Here is a 24,561-nt window from a genome sequence, read left to right on the forward strand (position 1 = left end):
AGTTGCTAAGTGGTTTGGGGTCCTTCTGTAAGTAATTTTGGGGTACAATTTGGTTTTGGAGAATTCTACAACCAGCAATACCACATGTCAAGCAATCGACCCGTTCCAAACAGGCATATTTTCAACGGGCACTGTACTCGTATTAATAAATTATACAAATATAACTTTTCATCCATCCACATGACGTTCACTTTCAAACGATGCCGCGCCCATTTAGGAGACAGGAAGTGTACCGTTTCTTAATATTGCCGCCACTTAATGCACTTTAGTTATAGAGAATCTTTGATTAATGGAGTTACAGGCCATATTTCCGGTTACCTGTAGAATCATGTTTAATATGTAACAAATATATTTAAAAAACTATTAATGCAGGCTTGTGGATTGGCTGCTTGCATGTGTATGATATGTTTTTCTTGTTGTGCTAGTTGTTGTCCTGGTACACAGCGTTCTGTTTATTAGCATATTGCATTGTCTAAAAGTCCCCCTCAGCGCCCTGCCGCCTCATGCCAATAAAAGTCTATTAAGCCTGTTTGACTTTGCAAATGCAAATCAGTCTTTGACTGAGAACAGGCCAGCCAAAGCTCCAGCCTACCAGACAAGTGTCTGATGTGACAGAGAACAAATACTGGAACTAATGCAAATAACTAAATGCCCAGTGGGGGTTGTTTTATTGATAACATATAATAATAATAATAATAATAATAATAATTATGATGATGATAATACAGAACATGGTAACGGTGATAAAGATAATAGGATGACAAATAAAATCTCCAGAGGCATGATAATAATAATGATGATTAACTTTATGACGCTGTTTAATGAGGATATTTTAGTATTCTGCCATCCCAACGACTAATAGTGTGTTAGATTGAAATGAATTGAACTTCCATGATTTTTTTTAAGCCATGCTTATGACATGGCTTTAAAGATAGCAAGGTCAGTCTGTCGGTGGGTCCACCACTTTGGTCCAAACTGAAATATGTCAACAAATTTTTAATGGATTGCCATGAAATTTGGTACACATACGTTCAGGGTGTCGAGAGTATACATCCTAATGACTTTAGTGATCATTTAGTGCCACTAGTAGGTCAAAGTTATCACATCAATCCATGATTTTATTTAGCCATGCCGATGACATGGCTTTAAGGACAGCACGGTCTGTCTGTCTGTTGGTCGGTCCACCACTTTGGTCCAAACTGAAATATCTCAACAAATATTTAATGGATTGCCATTAAATTTGGTACAGACATTCAAGGTGTCCAGAGGATATAACCTAATGACTTTAGTGATCATTTAGTGCCACCAGCAGGTCAAAGGTTTTACATATATCCTGTGAAATCAACATCTACCGGATAGATAGAATATTGTACAGACATTCATTGTTCCCAGACGATAAGTCCTAATGTTGTGACTGTTGTGACCCTCTGACTTTTCATCTATGAGGTTTGCATTTGTGGTTTTGAGTGAAATGTCTCATTAACTATTGGATGAATTATAATACCTTTTATGGTCCTCTGACTTTTAATCTAGCGCCATAATTAGGTCTAAATTTCGCGACACTCGCTAGATCCTTTCTTCCGCAACCAAACAAGAGGAAAGTCTGCACTCCGTCAAATTTACAGCGTAGTTTTGCGGGCTGCCATTTTTAAAAATCTGCATCGATTGAATAATAAAATTGTGGTCGCTATTGAAGGTTGCTTGGCTACTCAAAAGTGGCAGGTTCGTGCAGGATGTCCCATGTCCCACAAGTGACGGCTCTCTCTGACCAATCAGTGGTCTGCAGTGTTTTAACTCCATCTTCTAGTGTCAGCTCAGCTCGCTTGGAACCTCGAACAAGGTGGTTACAAAAAAAGTACCAGGTACTATCCACAACTTTTGCTCATGGAAAACCAAAAAAGAGCGAGTCGAGTTGAGTAGAGCCATGCCGTGCCATGCTACAGAAACAACCAGGCAAACACCATGCTGCCTATGTCGTCAAACTCCTAAAAGCTGTGTTGTGTGCTGACAGACAATAAAATGTTCTTCTTTTTTTTCTGAGTTGGTTTTACAACACTGAATAGATTGCTGGAAGTTGTCAACTCATGCATGTTTATGTCAGTGTGTGTCAAGCTCCATTCTCTGTGTGCTAGTTTTGCAGTTGAACTAGTTTAGGGAGAGGAGCACTGTGGTCTTCTGTTAGTGGAGGGAAACAAAGAAAATTGGTGGCAGCTCTACTTCCATATTTAAAAAAAAAAACTAATCCACGGGACTAGTTTGTCTTTTTTAATTGTCTCATCTTCAGTGCAACTTCACTGATCGGTGAGCACATAGTTTTACAAGTGTAAATACTTCTCACTAAATGCCCTTTTACTGCCACGTCTATGAGCCAGAACAACATATTAACATTTCAGAGAAATCCTGTCCCCAAAAGTGCTGTAGTGCAGTAAATCACATTTGCAATTTCTGTCCTGCCAAAAATGTGAAATCCACAAAAATATGTACGTTATATATTCAAATACATAAATATGAAATCCTGCCTGTAAGTGATGGTGACCAATGCAAGGTTGGGGATAATGAGCCAAGCGTATTCAGGCCATGTTGGCAGTCTCAGGCTTCATACTGTACTGAAAGTACCCACACAGAGTAAACATCATACATGCTGGAGGTGTATTATTCGTCTCGCAGTATTGTGTACTTGTCATGTCCGACTCACGCGTCTCTGTACTGTATCTCTGAATGTGTTTGTATGGATGCTGAAGGCTGGGCAGATTGCCCGCCAGTCGACGTGCGAGGAGAAACTGCAGAGTTGTGGGTAAATGTAGACAGACAGAGGGAGTGGGTACTAAAGAGGAGGTGGTGTTTGCTGGTGCTGTAATTTAGGAGAACAAGGGAGGGGAGGGGCAACATTTACATTCATCACAGGAGCTCGTCTCGCCTCAACTCACATGGCGTGAGAAAGTGAGGGAGAGGAGAGCGCCACAGCAGTTGAGATAAAAAAAAAATAGAGACGGAGAGATACAACGAGACAGAATGGGGTTAAGCAAAAAGATCTTTTCTGTGTTTCTTGTTTTCCTTCTCTCTTTTTTAATGCAACCCCAGGAATGTTTTTGTGGCGATTAATCTATAAACGCAAGGCTCTGGATTCTTAAATGAGAGCAAATAGAATATTCTTGGGAACACTTTCAAATAATCTCATCTGTGCGCTGCAATGAGATAAAAATTGAAAAAAAGTTTGAAACAGAAGGGGCATTTTTATTTGTAACTAAAAAAGTGAAAGACAAATTATCCTATTTTAAAATAATGCACTTCTAAAACAAATGACACAAAAAAAGACCACAGGGAAAGTAAGTTTGCTTCTGTGTTTTCATTATAAAGCGTAAATTGGAAAACATGCAAATTCACATTTGAGCACAAGCACCCATGTACAACGATTACATTTACTGGACATCTGTATTTTTAGATGACAATCTGCTGGCCTGTTTTCCCACCTGATATCCGTCTCAGGGTGAAAACCGTGTGTGGTTACGAGGGTCAGCTCAGATGGAACCAGCCTCTGACACCTAAATAAATTGAATCACCCGGAACACGTACGATTGTGTGCGTTTTGCGTGTGAAACGTGTTTGTTTAAGATATATTTTGTGTTTGTCTGGGAACACAACGCACACACACACACACACAGGACAGTGGAGTTTATGTAACGCTGGGTTTCCACAGGCAGCTGAAATAACAGCAGAGATTCAGTTCATCCTCTATGTAGTCTCGCATTGCCAGACCTTCCTCCACAGCGCTGTAAAGGAGGGTCTAACTAGTCCAGACAGCATTCCTGGATGGGAGAAAAACAAGCTCTGGTTTATTAGCATTTCTTTAAACCAGTCACAATCATCATGGGCAGCGCTAAGCGCCGGACAGAGCCATGAAGCTGCTGCAAAATAGCCTCGGGAAGGAACTTGTTTTGGTGTACGTTCAAAAGTAGTTTTAGTCGTGCAACAGAAAACTCAGATTGGACAGATAGTCTAGCTAGCTGTCTGGATTTACCCTGCAGAGATCTGAGGAGCAGTTAACCATAGTCCTCACAAATCCACCGGAGTTTAGAACGGCAACACAAAGAAAGAGGAAGGTAACGGATATCCGGCCGAAAAGAGTGACATCCGGCAGAACTTCCGGCGGCACCGGAGCAATCCCGGAAGTGGAATGTCGTGGATATAGACTATTCCCTATGAGGACAGCTGTATGAGCGAAATCCGCTGACGGCGGCAAAGTGCCCGAATGTTCACCGCTCTCCCGAAGTTGACTCCGAGTCTACTTTTGCAGAGCACTAGCCAATGAGAGGGAAAACTCGCGAATGTGCCTCCAATATATTCTCCCCTGTACATACAAATGCTAGATTTAAAATTCCATACAAATTAAAAGAACAGGATTTTCCCATAGCTAACTTTATGATACGTCTCTGTATGACTAACGTTACATGGATGCTAACAGCTAGCTTGGCAGAGGGTCGCCACGGCAGTTGGTATTCCTGGCGAGTTTTTATATACATTTATTTTATTAGTAGCACTGTAGTAACGTTAGCGTTGTAACAATGACAACTAGCTGGTTGCTAGCATGATAACGGTATGTGAGCTAAACACAACTTTTTAAGCGGCAAAGTGTATGACTGGAGTAGAAAACTTACCAAATAGTTTGTGATAGGCTAGATAGAAACTGATAGAAAAGTATAAACACTGACATCAAATCGTCTGCAAAACGTGTACACCGTCGGCATCATATTTGTGTTGACACAATGCCGCTTGGAGTTGCAGTTTTAAAAAGCTGCCTGTGGAAACTCAGTGTAAGCGTCTGCATGTGTGTGTGTGTGTGTGTGTGTGTGTGTGTGTGTGTGTGTATGTGTGTGTGTGGCCATACTCAGCACAGTGTCTAGGTTGAATAATCTTTATACTGTAGGTCAGCAGGAACAAATCTGAACATATTGGCCTGATGTATAGGCTACTGTGTGTGTGTGTGTGTGTGTGTGTGTGTGTGTGTGTGTGTGTGTGTGTGTGTGTGTCACACAGTATGTGGCTGTGAAGATGGCCAGCTTGGCACAGCACTGATGAGTAATTGAGCGCTGGTCACCGCTCACGCCTTTCCTCTTCCACATCCCTGCCTCCTTCTCTCTCACTCTCTCTTCTTTACTTATTCTCCTCCATCACTCTCTCCCTCCCCTCTAGTATCCTAATTTCCTTCCCTTCCTTTGCTCTCGTCTTTTCCGTTGACACAGTACAAGGCTGGTAACAGTTGCAACAGACGCAGGAGGCCGTGGGTGAGGCCGAGCATGGACAAAGCAAGGGCAAAGGGAGACAGCAAAAGAAAAAAGGATGACATTAGAAAAGAGGTCTGAAGGAGAAATTAACTTATGGAACTCAAGAAAAAAAAAAAAAAATAGGAAAAATGTTAACTAAATTAAGCATTAGATAACAGTTAAGGTGGAAATATAAATGAAATTAAAATGTGTTTGCAGAGGTAAATGGGCGATCATTCCATATTTCATCAACTTTCATTGGAATCAGATCTTGATGATATATTTATATTTGGTCTACAGTGCTGTAATTAAAAACTGTAATTACAAACAAAAAGGAGTTATTGATGCTTTGACCTGTGTAAAGAGTTGCATGTCATTCACGAACAATGCAAAACACGATTAAATCAAGTGATTATTTTATATGTGAACCTGCACGCATTAAGTGCAATTAAGAAGGAATTGTTGGGTTTTGTAAATTATAGAGTGTGGTCTAGACCTACTCTATGCGTAAAGTCTCCTGAGATAACTTCTGTTATGATTTGACACTATAAATAAAATTTAATTCAATGTATTTGCTGTCATGTGACGTATATCAATATCTAAAAAAGAAATTCACGATATCGACTTCAACCCAGATATCAGCCAGTATTAGTGGTTTGGAAGTAGAGTAGTGGCTCACCAGGCTTTGTTCACTCTCCCACCATGCACCTTTAGGTGTCCTTTGGCCCATTTTCTTCCAGTTTATTTCTTTTATTTACATTGCACTGTGTCCTTTGCTCATTCCCAAATCACTTTGCCGATAGACTTGCGGGTTGCAGGACTTGTGCCGCTGATGTGACCCGGACAAGCGGTTGACTCACACAGAGTGATCCTCCTTTCTCAAATTTTACTTCTTGGTTTGCAAGCTCTGGGCTCAGAGACACAGATCCTGAACAAACAGACCTTGAGTCTCACTGAGTATACAGGTATCTCCCCTCAGAGCCATAATCAGAAGCAGTTTGTTCTAGTATATTGTCACATTGTCATGAACCTTATGATGAGAATAGGCCAGAAACTGATGCACAGTTTAATAGTGGGGAATATGTTAAGTACGTAACTACAAATAATTCTACAGTTTTAAATAAACGTATAATAATAATAATTGTGTTTCACTTCAAGGAAAGGACTGGAGCCTTTTAATCAGATATTTATATCGTTGGCATTTAAAAGTGGTTTATGTAATGTGCAATGACATTTTAAAATCAATAGATCACAAATGAATTACTGTGATAAGCTGGTGTAATTAAACAAATGAGAGGCATGATGAAGACACATTATGTCTATCTCAATCTTCTCTTGTGGAGAACGTGTGGAGAAATGTGCCCTTTCCCTCTTAAAAAAAACAAAAACATTTGCATTGGAAGAACAGCACCCTCCTTCTGGTTTGAGCCATAACATTGAGTCAAATCTGACCCAGTAGCACAAACTATAAAACCCAATCCAGAGGCTCATTTATTTACAGTGGGTATACTAATGAAGCTAAATGAATGCTGTACTGATATTTGGATGTTAAAATACTACTCGCGCCCCATTTGAATGACATTCTGGGCTACAGTGACTTATTCATATATGATTTAAAGCAGCCATATTATGCTCATTTTCAGGTTCATAATTGCATTTTAAGGTTGTACCAGAATAGGTTTACATGGTTTAATTTTCAAAAAACACCATATTTTTGTTGTACTGCACCGCTCTCTCTCACTGCTGCAGATTCTCTTTTCAGCTGGTCTCTGTTTTAGCTACAGAGTGAGACCTCTTTTCTTCTTCTTCTTCTGTACTATCTTTGATTGCACTGCACATGCCCAGTAGCTCAGATGTAGATCATGTCAGCTAGCTAGCTCCATAGACAGTAAAAGAAAGGCTGTTTCTACAACTTTGGTCAGTTACAAGGCAGGATTAGCTGGGAGACTTCTAAATGAGGGCGCACATGTGTGTTGTAGCAGTGCTTTGCTATTGAGAACGAGGTAGCATGCCAGCGTTAGCATGCTAGCGTTAGCATTAGCGTTAGCATGCTAACGCTACGAGCTAATGGTTGCGGTTAGCCTGCTCGTTTCGGCTTGTGACGTCACAAGCCGTGCCGATTTTGAACAGCTCACCCAGAGACTGAAGGCAGGACACATTCAGAAACCGTATATCACTCTAAACAGCATGGATGGATTTTTTTCAAAGTTTGTATGTGTGTGTAAGCACCAGAGACACAACATAACACCCCAAATCCCAGAAAAAGTGATTTTTTCACAATATGGGCACTTTAGAGGTGCTCTAAGTGATGTTGGGTGACGGCACTTCTTGTTGACGTTCGAAGTACTGTCAAACAAAACGAGGCTAGCTCGCCCCTCCCTCCTCCTCATCCCGTCCCGTCCCCCTCCCTTCCGCGCACTAACCCCCCAACCCCCACATCCTTCTTGTCGGTTATTGGCTGGAACGCTGTTTGTTATGTTTGGTGGTGCAGGTTGGCGTTTGTTTTTGTTGCCGTTTGTGGAGCCTGGGCTGTCTACAGAGACTGTGTTTTTTTTACAGTGTGTTCAGGGGACAGACAGCTAGCGGATAGTGAGGAGATGTTTGCTGTATGTGACAAAACATGTTGTAGCCTAAAAACGTGACATCGCGTAGAGCACCTTTAATTATATGCTCACAGGATTGCACTGGGTGTCGCAAGGGCTACATCGGTGTGTTTACAGGACTGTCTCACCACCCATCGCCAGAGAGACAGAGGTCCATAACTGGACAGATGTAAACGGTTGGAGGGGAAATGGTTGTGTTAAAGGTTAAAGAGGTGGGTGTCGGGGTTAGGAAGGTTGAGGCGCCATGCCTTGGGCTGTGGGGAGGTAATTAACTAGAATTTGTACTTTTTCCATCCATATGTCCTCTCTGTTTATACGGCATGCTTTAAAAGCACTGACTCCTCTCAGCCCATGAATAGATAGAGGTCCATTCCCTCTCCAGCTCTGAATCAGGGCGGGGGCAGGTGGAGATAAGGCTAATAATGGTCCCAGCAAAGGGCTGGTGTAAGCTTCACGAGGGGATAAGAGGGGAGGAAGGTTGTTGGAGAAAAAGGGAGGATAAGGGGGGGGTAGTTGTCTTGTAGGCCTTGGTGATGGTGGTGTAGTAAGAAGTGGGAAACAGAGGGCTAGACTATTTGTGTCTAGAGGGAAGAGAGGCTGGTGCAAGTTGCAATGAAATAAGAGGAGGAGGGAGGAGAGTGGAATGGAGGGAGGGAAGATGAGGCTGTTGGGTTGTAAGGGCTCGTCCAGAGGGAGACAGGAGACGTGAGTTGAGGGTTTGGATGTAGTGGAAGGTGTGGCTGGTCCCGTACCAGTGGGACACAGAGTGAGAATGAAGGAAAAGAGGCCAAGAAACTATAGGAAAAAGAGAGAGAGGTGTGGGAGTGAGAAGACGGGGGGAAAAAGGAGGTGAGGATACATGGGTGGGTGTCAGAGGGAGGTGAGTGTGCACAAGTGTGCACTCTTGACAAATTGTGTTCTGCGTCACAGCAAAAAGGAATACTAATTAATGTAATTGCGTTACTTTTGTAACGCATTACTCCCAACACTGGTCATGTGATATGTGTTGTTAGACTTGTTAATATGGACAGAGATTAGTCCTGCTGCTGTGTGGATAGAGATCCTTTTTGTTTCATAAAAAAGAACACTGTTTAGAAATGAAAACGTAGTAGTGTGGCTGTAGCCTGAGCATGGGGAGAAACACAGAGAGGGATGGGAGTGAGTAGGTGGGGGAGAGGGTGAGAAGGAAAGGTGAGGAGGAGGGATGGATTCACACCTGGTGTAAATCTGTCTGTGTGCCTGCTGTTAGCCGCCACAGGATGAACCAGACCTCGGCAGCGAGCCACATTCATAAAGGCAGAGGAAGAAGTGTGGATAGACGGGGTAAATAAAAGAGAGCATTGAAGACACGGGAATGCAAGAGTAAACAGGGGGCAGGTGGATAGAGGATAAAGCCAGGGTGTGTGTGTGTGTGTGTGTGTGTGTGTGTGTGTGTGTGTGTGTGTGGGGTGAAGAAAATAGACTAAGGGCACTTTCAGTCCATCATGTCACGTCTTTAAATCACAGCTATCTCATCTCATGTCAGATTATTTCACTAGTCCTCTCTAAGTACACATAACCTTTGAAAACGGTCTGCATTGATCTAGTGTTTGGGAGCAATCGGTCTACAATGTAAAGCAATAGAGCAGAGGAGAGAGACAGAATTTGAGATGGAGAGAGTGAAAGTGAGGCAGTTCAGGGAGGGTGAGGTATAGAAAGAAACTTATGGAGTGAGTTTAAAAATGGCCACATTCTAAATGGCCCGAGTAAATTGAGACCAACGGGGTTGGAAAATAGGACACATAAATTTAGGACTCTCAATATTTCTCTCTCTCTCTCTCTCTCTCTCTCTCTCTCTCGATAGAAGGGGAACACACACACACAGTGGGTTGTCACATTTTCTAAACCAGGACATTGAGAAGGTAGGAAGACACTAGTAGTGGGGGTATTTCCATCATAGGAAATCAGGCATTACCAAGCCAAGCTGCACCAGAAAACCCCGTTTACAGGTTCTGAATATCTTTCTATAGATGTCTGAACTGAAAATCTTTTTTTAAATCCTTAAGATTTCCATTGAAAATGAAACCCCAGATTTCAATGCATTGACTGACTTCTTTACCAAAACAACATGGGTTTGTTTTGCTGCCCCCCAAATTCCTGGGACCTTAAAGGGATAGTTTGGATATCTTGAATTGGGGTTGTATGGCGTACGTATCCATAGTCAGAGTATTAGATGGCGGTCGGCACGCCTAAAAAAATCTAAATCAGTTTAAGTGTACACTATATTTAGAATATTTTCACTGCTATATCTTGCAGTCAGACAGCGCGTTACGACAGAGAACTGAAGCCGTTACAGCCATCTCTGCTCTCTTCAGAGCCACCAGACTCCTCATTTTACCTCGGAGAACACAGGAGTTCCTGCGCTACCGCTGCCGCAATATTGCCGTAAAGAAGAATCGCCATTACGCCAGCTTTGCTTTTTTTACACTGAACCAAACAACGCCGGCATAAAGCTGCCCCAGGGTGTGATTTTAGGCAGCATGCTGGCATTGTGGAAGCAAAAGGAACGTGACAGGTGACACTACAGCGTCGGCGTCTAGTGTGTGTGCACGTGTTGTCCCGCCATACCGGCTGTCCCTTTTACATAGATGTGGATTCGGCTCTGTGAGTACCTCCGCTGCCGGCTTAACAACTCTGTCCCCCTAAGTCTTGTTACCTTTTAAACCAAACGGCGAGGCGGAATAACGGTGCAACATTCCTGCCTTTAAAAGGTCAAAAGTGTGGGAATTTCTCCCATCTAGCGTTGAGATCATATATCGCAATCAACTCTCTTGCGCTACGCAGTTCAAAGTACGTATTACAGCTACGGTAGCCTTCATGCTTTTTTCTGATGACGCCGGTCTCTCTTTTCAATCTCCTTTTTCATTTTCTGGGAGAAGAAGAAGAAGACTCCTGTTCCTGAAATTTGGATTTTGAATACGTGTGGTCCTCCATGTTTCCTTCTTCAAACTTGCCGGGGCCGGGAAGCTACGATACCCATTAGTAGCATTAGCAGCACCTGTGAGTTTATCATGTGACAGCGAAAACGCTAAAGGAGGAGCAGTATGTCCTGTATGTCCCTTACCGGCTAACGTATTTCAAGATGGCGCATGAATATGGAGCGTCTACCCCAGTTCATGCAAACGCAAATGTAAAATTTCAAGCCAAAAGGAATACTTGGAATTGATGGTGGTGGTAAATATTCATGAAAAAGGACAAGTTTGTGAACGGGCAACACAGATTCTGAGAATCTGAACATGTTACACACTGGACCTTTAACGGGCTAAGGAGAAACAGACAGTTAGAAAAAAGTATATATATGCCAGCCTTTATGTTTGGTGTTTGGGGAGAAAAGTAGTGAGCCATTAACACAATTTACATTTTTATTTGTTTGAATTTTTGGAAGAAGAAAATGTCCAGGTGATGTGATTTTTTTTTTACAATTGAAAACAGCCATATGAGAGAGATACACAGACCCACTAACAGAGAAACACCAGAGAATAAAACTGGACAAAGGGAGCAGCAAATAAAAGGAGAGAGAACATATTCGGGATAAAAGCATAGATCAGAAAGCTGTCACAAAGGTTTTACTGTGCTTTACTGGACACAACAAAGTCCATGCATGAGCTAAACAATTAGGGGGAGCGAGATGAGAAAGAGACAGGAACACGGAGAGACAGACAGGAAGAAGAGAAGCACTGAGAGAGACATCAGGCACAGGAACACTCGCCTTTTAATTCTCTTATCGTTTACAAATGCTCCTAATTGCGTCTATGTTTTAGCAAGGACGAGGTGCTGCCAAGCCGAACAGCACATTATATTAATAGAGTACAGGACCTCAGTGATTACTACAACAATAGGTGCTATTGTAGGACATTAATTGGGAATATAAACGCAAGCACATTTTTGCTCAACCCACTGGACTAAAACTCTCAGGGGTACATAGGAAACAGGAAATGACGCCTAAACGAGTCGATTTCTTTGTGACTAAAAATTAAACGGGAACATTTTTTCATCTTTGGAAAACGAGGTATGCCTGGACATGACACTGAATATACCCCTGTGCTGTGATTAAATGGTTCAACACGCACACATCCTCCACAACAATTATCCCTGGACACCAATTCTACACCATCATCGAGTCTGTTCCACACACACACACACACACACACACACACACACCAGGGGTGTGATTCTTCCGGATAATTACGGAAATCCGGCTTTTCTGACCTGAAAATGAAGCTCTCGTAAATCATGCAATTTATTTATTTTTTTTTTGTTGTTTTTTTTTGTGTCGCAAGGCACAGGTCGGGGGTATTGGTAAACATAATGACCGGTCACTGCTGTCAACGTTTTTTGTGCCTCTGACTTATGTCTTCATATCACTCCGCAAGTGGTCCATTAATTTGTCACAATGTAACTTCATTCAAAGCAGAGCTCCACCAAAGAGCCTGCAATCGTTGCGGAAGGTTATTTGAATAAGAATTTTGGACATGTGGGGGCGAACTATCTTCTTAGCTGAAGCCGACAACGGGACAATATTTTTATTTTATGTTGGCAATGCAAGCTGAAGCGACGTAGCAGATGACGTTGAGAAGTTGCAGTGAGGAATATTTTAGGAGCACCATTTTCGGCAGTGCAGAAAGGTAGTGGCCCACACTAAATTAGTGTTGAGCCGGGAAACATGGCTAAAAGAGCTCTACAGCGAAAAGATGTGCTGGGCGAGCCGTCAGTTGGTGGAAGCTAACAGAAGCTTGCTGGCGTAAGCTGACAGCTGACCAACGCTACCAAGTGATCGGCGGAGACAGGGAGTACATGTATTTGAAAGAGCCCGGCAGTTGTGGTAGACGAAAGTCCAGTCGGGAGATTGGATGGAGAGTCCACTGAAGTCCACTGCGGTCTGAAGGGCTAATCCTTGCTAGATCACTAGCTAGTCGGGAGGTTGACAGCTAACATTAGCCAGCTGAACAGTCGATCGATGGTGAGTAACGTACGTTACACAGGCTGGCAGCAGCACAGAGTCCAGAGTTGATAAGTGTGTGTGTGTGTGTGTGTGTGTGTGGGGGGGGTAGAAAGGTGTTGAGAATGACCAACACCTAATCTTAAACTTAGTGTAGCTACTTAATTTGCTACGACCCGATCAGAGGTTACTTAAATTGAGACGTTCAGTCAAAATCAAGCATGTCACCTTCAAACGGGATCTCTGTTTGCAGGGTCCAGGCTGGACCCTCCCGGTGATCATGCTGCTCTGGGGGACCGGCTGTACAGTGAGAAGCCGCTGCTGACCGGCGCAGAGCTCTGCCAGAACTCCGACTGCTGTCTGTCCGCGCGGCCGTCTGACGGCATCAGTATTAAATTGAGACAGTTTTATTAGCGGTTAAAAACGTCTCGCGTTAAATAGTAGTGTAATTCGGTACAGTTGGTTTTAACGCTTGATGCAAAGTGTAGGCCTATAGGAGTACACATGAAAACCCTGAACAAGCAGCGTCGCTCTGCTCTATCTTTCTGCTGTGCCCCATTCACGTAGTAGTTTTACACTATGTAGATTAAACTCTGCAATTAATCCGCGGTTCACATGTATGTATGAACTGTGGTGGTCCGTTACACTCTAGGCTATATTCAACATCACTGATTAAGTAGCCTAAGTCAATCCTACAAACAACTGGACTTTAGGGTCAAGTGTTGTTGTATCCGGCCCATGTCCCGGATGTGAAAGCCTCCTTACTGGACTACTGAATATAATAATATTCCATTATATTTTGTATTTTGAATTGTTACCTGCCACCAGAATTTTGTGATTTCCTTGCAATAAATATTGACATTTTTACCATAAATTGGTGCCTAAAAATGTATCAGAATGCAGGAATTGAAGTCTTTTACCCTCAGAATTTCCTGGGGGAGGACCCCCAGACCCCCTCCCCCCCTGCTTTGTGTGTTCCCGCAAAGACAAATTCTGAGCAAGGAAAAACCCTAAAGTATAATCACAGACAGCCATAAAAAACATTTAAATTGCAGAGTTAGAGTTATAACTTAATATGTACAGTGTCAACAGAGAGAAACACGGACAATTGAACAGACAGTGACAACATACATACTACATACCTACATACTGTAGAGAATGACAGTAACAGCATAAAACGGCATAAATAAAAAATTGTTATAAACGTGTGCTCTTTAAAAAGTAGAAAGCATTGTTTGCCAGTTACATTAAATGTTTAAAAATCCGTAAATGTCCGTGGGTGGGGCTGCATGGGCGTGGTAATGTGGGCTGGTGTGGGTGTGAGTGTGTGTGTGTGTGTGTGTGTGTGTGTGTGTGTGTGTGTGTGTGTGTGTGTTGGTGTGGGTGTGGGTGTGGTAGTAAGGAGAGAGAATAGGAGAAGGAAGTTTGTGTGAGGTGGACCTGGTCACCACAGACCCAAATCTTCTCAGCTGTTGCTACTGTCATATGCTGCACTGTCTCTTCATGTGGCACTATTATTATTTATATTATAACAAGGTAATGCAATGTGTGATCAAGTGATGACTGATTAACAGTAATGTAAATGCTAAATGCCCTAATACCTACATATCATGTAAGACTCAATTTCTCCATTTCTTTGCACAAAACTCTCCAGAAAGTGCCATTTAATGGTTTATTTTTTTTTTAAATGAGGGGGGGGGGGCTGTCGCAGCGTCATGGGTGCGCCGTATATTTTCCTGCTTTTTTGTCCTTTGCCAATCACACCTATGACACACACACACACACACACACACACACACACAAAATCGCTCGTTCTTCCTCTTACAAAAGCCTTCAACACCCACGGGGGTCCAACGACCACATGTTGGAAACGATGAAAAGGCTGAATTATTTGGGCAAAAGTTAATTGTTCACTTCTTGCTGTTCGGTTCCTGGAGACGGCTGCCAGTTACACAAAAGACGGCAGGAAACAGATTTGTTTGCGTGTGGGAGTGCTTGGGATGCATGTGTGTATGTGATGATGACGATGTTGCTGCAGCAGTTCACTGTGGATGAGCTTTTCTACCCTTATCTATTTCATATTCATACATTAATTGCCCTTGTAACACGTCTTACCATATATTTACGAAAACACACGTGTGTGGGCGTGAGCATGCCTGTAATGTTTTTATGCATTATGTATAATTCATATTATAGTCCATTTTTCCCTCAGGTCATCAGGGTTGGCTGCTTTCCCTTTTTTCATTAATTGCTGACGATCATACATTTAAATCCTGTGCACAAGTGGATGCTATCGCTCTCCTAATCTACAGCACCAGCAGCCTCCGCTCATAGATTAGCTCGCTGTTCGTATTATGTAGTGGCCCCGGGGTGATCGGCGACAACTACAGCTATTTGTACCACTACAAAGCCATACCTTCTAGACAAGCTGAGGAAAATGGCTCCCCATGTCTTGATAATGTGAGCATAAGCCAAAGCTTTAGATCACACTGATTACTGCGGTCCAACAGACACTGTAGAGGGACAGCACGCAGGGTGGTGCTGGAAGCTACTACAGACAAAAGACTGGCAACTACAGACATGTTGGCTAGTAACAACACACACACACAGACGCACAAGGACACACACACACACACCCTCAAATTGTTGGATGCTTTCCCTCTCCCTTCTCCATCTCCTCCTCCTCCTTTATCTTGTCCTGTCTTTCACAGATGTGGCTACAGCTGCATTCTATCCATCTTTCTCTCCTCCCCATTTCCTGAGCAAAGAGGCAGCTTCTCTTTTTCATAGAACATTGCCGACGTAGGATAGATAGTGATACACCTGCTGCTGCACTCCCTGCAAGCACACGTTCTGTGTCACTCTGTCTTTTTCACTCTCTCTCCATCTCTCTCTCTCTCTCGGTCTTGCAGCCATGCGGCCACTGAGTGCACTCATCCTCTTACTTACCGCACCAACCCTCCCTCACTGATCTTATTCATTGATATAGATGTGAGTGCCCTTTGCCTCCATCCATCTCTCTCCGTTCCCTTTCCTCCTCCGCCTTTTTCTGCATTCCTTCTTAATACCGGAGCCGCTTGGCTTCCTCTTCCCATCCCTTCATCTATTTAACTCTCTTACTTTCAAGCTCGTGCACAAGTTCACTTTTTCTCTGCACTCACAGTAACTACAGACAGCACAGAGCCACTTCCCACTGGCAAGCTGTACGTACAGATGCAACCACTGTGTTGCTGTAGTCCCACTTTTTTATTACTGAGCTGCTGCTGCTGCTGCTGCAGTTTGGCTCCATCCCACAGAGGAATAGCTTTAAAACAATCCAGTTTTGTTCTTGTTACAGATGTCAGAAGACTCAGTGAGTCGTAAGGCTGATTAATAGACAGATATGCTGCAATAATCTTTTAAGTCTTGGGTATGATGCTGGACTGTATGAAATTCAAATTCAAAAATGCTTTGTTGGCATGAATGTCAGGAAAACAATATTGCCAAAGCGTCAAGAATAATACAATAAAAAAATATAGAATTCATTGAGTGAACTGAAATAAATATAACTATACAAAAAGAACAAGAAAACCATAAGGGAAAAAAACGACACGTGTGTGTGTGTGTGTGTGTGTGTGTGTGTGTGTGTGTGTGTGTGTGTGTGTGTGTGTGTGTGTGTGTGTGTGTGTGTGTGTGTGTGTGTGTGTGTGTGTGTGTGTGTGTGTGTGTGTGTGTGTGTGTGTGTGTGTGTGTGTGTCCCATTGGCACGTAATGCTTTGCTTAGCTTTGTGTTTCATTACCACAAATACCAAGTATCTCTCCCTGTAGATGCAGGAAAATGTCATTCTGATCCGGTACATTTTATGGAATTATCTTGTACCGTTCCTCCAAATTCTTTTCCTATTCAGCTGCATTAACAAAAATCTAAATGCTGTATTCTCCCCCTTCTGTGTCACTCCCTGTTATCATCCTTCCTTGGATGTATAATGAAAAAGGAGGGGTTGTCTTGCCAACTGCAATGGCAGTGCTTGGTCTTCAGTTTTGACGGTGCGCACATTTGTGTGTGTATTTGTGTTGTGTGTGATGGAACAGGGCCGTAAGATAAACACCTCATATTGCAATCCCTATTTCCTAATCTTTGCCAGTCCCTTTTCTTCAGACGCTCACTCACAATAACAAAAAAAAAGGAAAAAACACATACCCAATTCTTTCTTAAGCTCCATAACTCAACCTTTCTTTCTATCTTCCGCAATTACTCTCTATCGCTTCTTTTCCATCTCGGCTGCCCATACAGAAGAGAAGTTTTCTTTCCTTACACTTTCTTTTCCATCCTCACTTCTCTTTATCTTCCTCTGAATGCCCCGCTCACTTTCAGAGACATTTCTCCCCTCCTCCCTCCCTCCCTCCTCTCCTCCCAGTCTGAACGGTGTCAAACTGTCTCCTCTTCTGCTGTTGACTCGGCCCTTGTCCTCTACGCTTATCTGTCCATCACCTCTACAGGCAGCCCCATCTGAACCCCACCCATCTGGCAAAAAACCCTCAAACCCTTCTCCTCCCAGACATGCTTTTACTCAACGTAGAATTTCTTCCACCCGATCTCATCCTCACTATCTCAATTTCTCTTTACTTTCTCCATATCTCTCTCTCTCTCTCTCTCTCTCTCTCTCTCTCTCCGTCTCCGTCTCTCTGATCCTTCTCTATCGTATTTTCGCCACTCCATTGTCTCAGCCCATTAGGCAGACACAAATCCGCTTGGAGACTGAGCCTTAGCGCAGCCTCGTCCTCGCTCTCCTGGGCCCCCGGTGCAGCCAGGAGGAAGCTCTCAGGAGACGCAGACTCTGGCTTGTGGTCGGGAAAATCCATTTAAACTCCTGCCACAAAACACTGCTCTTTCCTGCTGCCTGGTGCACTTAGGGCACGTGTGCTTAATGAATGATACTGTCTTTGCACATACACACAGGCCCATGCATTCCTTAACTATCCCTCCACCGCTTTTTTTGTGTGTGTTTATCTCCTCCTCCCACAACCCTGCTTCTTTCCATGTAATAAGACAGACATACATGTTCACATGTAATGACCCCAGGGACGGAGTGCTCTAAAAGATGCATATGTTTTTAAGGCATACGGTTAGTGGGGTTAAGGGTTAAAGACGGTTGTGGCCGCAGTTCAGGGGCAGATATTTAAGAAAGCAGAGACGCTGGGTGCATTACGCTATGAAAAAGTGTATGAACTGTGTGGCAGTGTTTTGCTTGGGTGTTTGGAAGAGCGGCGTTTTAAATGGGAGTGGACGGTTCCCTGCCATTTCTCTCCTTAGTGCTCTAATGAGAACGAACAGAGAGAAGAGCTACAGTGGTGGCCGCTGGCCTCACCGTGTCACTGCGACTCGTGTCTCTGCTGGTACAAAGACCTGATGACACCAGAGGGTCAGCAGACAAACTGGAGGACAGCGGGAGACCAGGACGGCTGAGACAAGACTGAGGCTCTACGTGGCCCCCGGATCAAACAGCGTCATCCAAGTTCCCGACAGCCGAAGCAAATGTCAGTATTTTAATAAAGGTTTCGCTTTCCCTGCATGAAAGGCTTTTCCTTATTATTTAATACAGCTGCATTTATGCACAAAGTAGCCTACCAAATGAATGAGCTGATTTTGTGGAATGAGGTCCAAGCCCAGATCCCAGACGAGAACAGATAAAGCAGCAGCAGATTGCTTTATCCCATTAGGCGAGGCCTAGTAAATAGGCAGAGATCTAGCTCTCTGTTCTGGTGAAATCTCCAGCTGATCCTGTCACTGGCATCAGCACTGTTGGCAGTTTGTCTTTCAAGTCAGACACCCCAGCTTACCCTGCCTGTCTGACTGTCTGCACCCAGAGTTTATACTGATGCAGAGGACGAGATGAGACATCCTCCGTTGCAGCCAAATCAGTCAAAATGGCGTCACTGTTTTGGATAAACTTGATATTAAGAGGATAATGCCGTAGGTTCAAGTTGTCTAAAGCACTCGCTTTCAAACACATGCAAGTCTATCTGAACCTGTAACGTTCAGCACAAAGTAGAGCCCTGCTGAATCTGACAAGTAGACCCTGTTAAACCTCACTAATTTTAGATAAAACAAAAGGAGAAAATTAAAGATGACAAATTACAAGAGAGCATGCCAAAACACTGATATCATTTAGAAAAATAAACAGCAGTAGTTTACGCTGAGTAGCTACGGCTGGAGTCTTTAAAAAATATATTTCTTTGATGACAGAAACTCTGCATGTGTGACGTAATCTGTCCATGACCAGCTTTCACAGTGAGCGACAGACATACAGCCAAGATTGACAGCAAAGGGCAGCCAATGGAAACAAAACCCTGCAGAGATCACACCAGTGTTGCCAACTTAGCGACTTTGTCGCTAGATTTAGCGACTTTTAAGACCCCCTTAGTGACTTTTTTCAAAAAATTAGTCTATTGTCCAGCGTGCACGCAAGGTATTTCTCTCTTGTGGCCGCCAAAACAGTCTTCTGTTCTCCCTCCCCTCTCTGCTCTCTCCTCACTGCACTGGCAGGTAGAAGGGGAGAGGGTACAGGGTGTGGGGGCCGGTGTAGGTACGAGAGACAGCGGGACGCGACGGGAGAAAGACACCGCTGAGCTGGCCTGGCCCTGGCCTGGCCCTGGCCTGGCCCTGGCCTGGCCAGTCTTCTTTGAGAATTCTTTATCGATATTTTTCCCTCCCTTTGTAGAATTTCTTTTTTCACTTCAAAGTTAGGCTACCTAAGTAATAATTATAAGGTACAATAAATTCCTGTATTGAATTTGTGATTATTTGGCTAAAGATTTCTATTTCTTTCCATCTACCTTGCTGACACAACCACTAAGCTTTATGCAAATGATTGCGTAATGACGTCACAAATATGCAAATGAGCGTATGATGTCATCTAGCTACTTTTAGCGACTTTTGGAGCTGGTGCTAGATACTTTAACTGGAAAAGAGTTGGCAACACTGGTTCACACACAAACCAAACAACATTACATCGTAAACTACAGCAGCAATTTAACAAGTAGGTCCGCTGAACTTCCAGTAACGAGACTAAACAATTCAAATGGAGTTTTATTAGGTGTCCTTTGGCATAATAAGTTGTTATTCTTTTTGTAACAACCATCGAATTAAACATTTTAAGCAGTAGCAGTAGTCACAGGTACTGGACACTACATGTATCAGTGTTAAGGTCACTTTCCATTCACTGTGTCCAAGGCGAGCTCTTTATATTCAACCCACCTCAAACCACCCACGCACAATTTCTGTAAATGGGGATAACTTTTTTTGTTTTACATAACCTGTACGGTTAAAAAATGAGTGCAGTTTTACTGAAGAAAGACTTTTTGAGTGTCCTACCTTGGCAGCCATGATCATGGAGGACCCCCCGCGGACTCCGAGGATGGGGATGTGGGTCTGGGCTGAGATGAAGTCGAGGATTTGGGCGATGGCCTCCTGGTCGGTGTCGTCCCCAAACACCACGCCCTGCAGCCAGTGCTCCGTCATTAGGTCACAGATGCTCTTGATGATGCTTTTAGGGTCCGTCTCATTCATGGTCAGCACCTCCACGTTGGGTGCCATGTGCAGGAAGTCGTCCTTCTCCCGCGCCCCGGCCAGCGCCACCTCGCTGGAGTTGCCCACCAGGACAACGGCGATGCTGAGGCCACGCAGGATGTTGGGCAGGGCCATGTGGTGGGGAGGGGGTTGGGGGATGGGGATGTAGTGGCCGCCGCCGCCGCCACCACCGCCACCTCCCCCACCGCCTCCCCCGCCTTTCTCTCTCCGTGAGTGGCAGGCCGGGGGCAGGTGGAGAAGGCAGAGCAGCAGGAGTAGAAGCGAGAGGCGGTGGGAGGCGCTGGTGTGGCACTGGAGCGACGGAGGCGGGGGTGGATGTAGGGGTCGGACTCGCCTCTCCTGCTCCTGGCCGACCGAGGGGGCGGAGGAGGAGGCCCCAGCTTGGCCCCGAGGTGAGGAGGGGCGGAGGCAGCCGCAGACAGGCATGGTGGAGGAGTGGGAGGGTAATACCTGGAGAGATGGAGGAGCAGAAAGAGATGGAGAGATAGAGAGAAAGGAGGGGTGGGCAGAGATTTGATAAAGCAACATAACAAGAGGGAAAATAAAGGGGGGAAAAAGAGAGAGGCGAGAGATGGAGAGAAGGAGAAAGAGGTTAACATAGCACCATGCAACATTGATTGAATAAAGTGAATTGCCGAGAGGCTACATGCATCGTATGAATCAGTGCAAATCAATGTCAGTCACAGAAATGGGGCAGAGAATGAAGGAGGGGGAAACCTTGTGGAAAACGAGGCTTTAAAGACACAAAAAGAAAGAGGGATGGGAGAAGAGGTCACACTTGACATGCATAAATAGTTCATAAACACACACACACACACACACACAGATACATGGTGCTGTGGCGTATAGTTTACGTATAATCTCACACGGATCAATAATTCATGTGGATTGCTCTGAAGCAGCATTATGGTATATATTATGGAGGATATAAACTCTCCCTCCAGATGAGATACATGGCTTCTTGACAGGGCAGGACGGGAGAGGAGCGAAGGAAGGAAGGAAGAAGGAAGCATGTCGTATCAGGAATGCAAATGAGAGAAAGGGCAGATGGAGGAAAAGACGGCAACTCCGACTGACTGACAAACTGTCTGGGGCAGGATGAGTGACACACAAACCCGAGATGCAGACAAACTGACTGACGCCGGAATTGATTAAGCGATTGACGGCAGAGGCGCTTGGAGCAACTCGCAAGACTTTGATATGATGCCCGCCCTCCTCCCTCACCCCTATTGGCCTAGTTTAGCACTCACAGACGTTTGCTGTCCATCCCTCCATCCTTCCACCTCCCTCCCATGTTCTACTTGACAATATCTCTCTCTATTTCTCTCTCTCTGACCTCCTGTTCTCTGTGCTTATTTATAGAGCTTTTCATTAATGGGGATGCAGAGGAGAGGAAGGGCCATGTTGGCCGGTGAAAGAGGGAGAGGGGCAATGGGCAAGATCCAGAAAAGACGAGAAGGAGGAAAGAGATGACGGCAGCCAGGTGGGACAACAACAACACAGCTGGAGACAATGGACGGACATGAAAAAAGACGCTTATCTGAGAGATGTGTGTGTTCTCTGTATGTTTACATCCGAGTGTGTGGGAGGGCATACGTCCTCTTGAGTTTATCAGCATACTGTATAGTCTGTGTAGGTGTACAGTTGGTGGGAATAGATACATAGATGTATGTGGGCAGAGACACCCAGGACGTTGGGGGTGTAGTTGCTCATAAAGTTGTTCTGAGTGGTGTATTGTGTGTCTATCTCATACATTACTGCCTTTAACAAGGCAGATGGAAGGTACAAAGAAGAACAAAAAACAATAACAACAATAACCGCTCGGCGAAGCTGACAGCTAATAAGACAGAAAATGACAGAGGGGAAGAAAAAGCAAGAAGGAGATTGAGAGAGGGATAAAGGGATGTATGCAGAGATGACAGAACAACTTCTTTAGGGGAAACTAATTGCTGGAGGTTCGTCAGCTCTAATTACAGGTCCCTGTGTTAATAGTCAATTGCACACCACTCTCCAGGAAGGATGGAGAGGTGGGAGGGAAGGAATGAGGGAGGGTGATAAGAGGCATGAGGAGACAGAGAAGGGAGGATGGGGTGGGGGTGAAGTGGGAGTAAACCAGAGAGAGACAGAGAGTGTAAACCAAGGAGGACCTTGGTGAGACGCCAGAAAGATGAGAAAGAGGGATGGAAGAGAAGAGTAGGAGAGAGAGTCAGAGTGAGACAGAGAGATATGACCTCTTTGAATGTGGACTTCTCTGGCAGCACTCTGTTTCCATGGCAACAATTAAAATAGGCCTACATGCGCACACATACAGACACAGTTGATGGACACAGAGCTACACACACACACACACACACACACCAACATACAGTACACACACATTTTGCAATTGAGCATTGATCATGTAAATGAAGTGATGTAGTCGCTCTGCTGTGCATCCTTAAAGAGGGTGTGTTTTACACACCGAGTCCTCTCACGCACAGATTAGCATAAAGACCTCTGACACATTTTACACGTGGACACACACAGACAGACAGACAGACAGACACACACACACACACACACACACACACACACACACACACACACACACACACAGGAAACACACTCTGTTATATGCATATGCACTCACACCAAACTCGCCATCTCCCTCTCCCTATCTCTCAGTCACACACAGTCGCCTGCAGCCGCGCACATACCCGCGGAGTAGTACAGATTATATTAGCCAAGGCACTGTGTAACTCGAACGATCATTCGGAGAGATGAGGCCATTAAAAAGTCCCACAGTGAGTCAGAGCATATCTCATAAAAAAACACAAAAGGCATGAAATAAACTGTAGATTACACGAGCGAGGTTATGACACTAAATGACCCCATTTCCCGATCAGCCAGCCCACGCGTCTCACCCACCATTTGCTCTATTAGACACACCAGCGCACAAAGAGGCAATATCAGTTACACATGGACGGACGCAGATAGCCTCTACCAGCCCAAGACCCCTGAGGCCCAAACCCCCACGTACACACTTTCCTGCTTTAAAAAAACCTTCTTTTTTTTAAGTGAGGAAAAGTTTTCTGAATGCACGTGCAAAAAAATATTTAACAATACAAACGTGTGTGCATTTGATTAATAGTGTGTGTGTGTGTGTGTACATTTAATTAAAAACCTGTTTCATTTGCAGGGAAACTGTATTTAAAGGAGTTTGGTGATCTCATAGCCTCACAAACTCCTGTAATTCGGTTTTATTTGACAACATACAAGACATGTATGTGTTATCAAGATACTAAGAAGAAAGTAACTGGTTCTAGCATTTCAAATCTAAATATTTTCTGCTTTTCTTATTCTTCTATGATAGTAAACTGAGTATCTTTGGGTTTTGGACTGTTGGTCAGACAAACAATTTGTCTTTTAAAGCCCCTCAAAAGGTTTCAAATTCTCGCAAAGCATTTCAATTCAAGATAAAGTTAAAAAAAAGCTTCCTTAGGTATTATTTATTAAGAGTTTAACATTTGAATGCTCAGCTAATCTACTTCATCAGGACTGTGTGGGTGTTTGATTGACAACCTGGCAACATAAGACCAACAAACCAGTGAAGAAATCCCAAAGTGTTCTTAATCCGGTAGAACATTCAGTACGTTTACATGCACATCAATATTCCACTATTATTCCGAATACGACAATATTCCAAATTTGACACAAGTCATGTAAACAGCATATTCCGGTTAGATATTCCGAATAAGGCATGTTTCCAAATATAGCATTTTCCAATTAAGACGTGGGATATTCCGGTATTATTCGGGTTTTAAAGGCATTGTTTGGACATGCATGCAGCGCATTCGGAATATGCGTCTCAATCAAGAGAACTGGATACAGCGTTTGGCGGGAAGCCCCGTTCATTCCAATGAGAGTGCTCAAAAGCGCATAAAGTAATCATGGAGCTCGGATCTTCTGCGTTGACTGGCCCATGATGTCACGATGGACATGCAAACTCGCAACAGTTTGTTTGTGTTTTCATAGCAACCAGTAGCAACATGCTCGTTCATGAGCTTCTCTCTCGTTAGGGTACATCCATGGTATACGTGGCGAACTCATGAACGAGCAGTTTCATTGTCTAAAATATTCACTAACGTTAAACATTGTGTTGTCGTAGTT

The 24,561-nt window shown here is 43.9% G+C and overlaps 1 protein-coding gene across 3 annotated transcripts in view; it reads right to left on the reverse strand.

The window, feature by feature from the left end:
• LOC116065533 (glutamate receptor ionotropic, NMDA 2B) overlaps positions 1-24,561 on the reverse strand; it is a 165,777-nt gene that overhangs the window by 106,723 nt on the left and 34,493 nt on the right. For all 3 annotated transcript variants that reach the window (XM_035996781.1, XM_031321076.2, XM_035996780.1), the window contains exon 4: positions 20,197-20,862. In XM_035996781.1, coding sequence (XP_035852674.1) covers positions 20,197-20,862 — 666 coding nt within the window. The remainder of the gene's footprint in view (positions 1-20,196; positions 20,863-24,561) is intronic.

Source organism: Sander lucioperca, chromosome 21 (assembly GCF_008315115.2).
Source record: "Sander lucioperca isolate FBNREF2018 chromosome 21, SLUC_FBN_1.2, whole genome shotgun sequence".
Lineage (NCBI taxonomy): Eukaryota > Metazoa > Chordata > Actinopteri > Perciformes > Percidae > Sander > Sander lucioperca.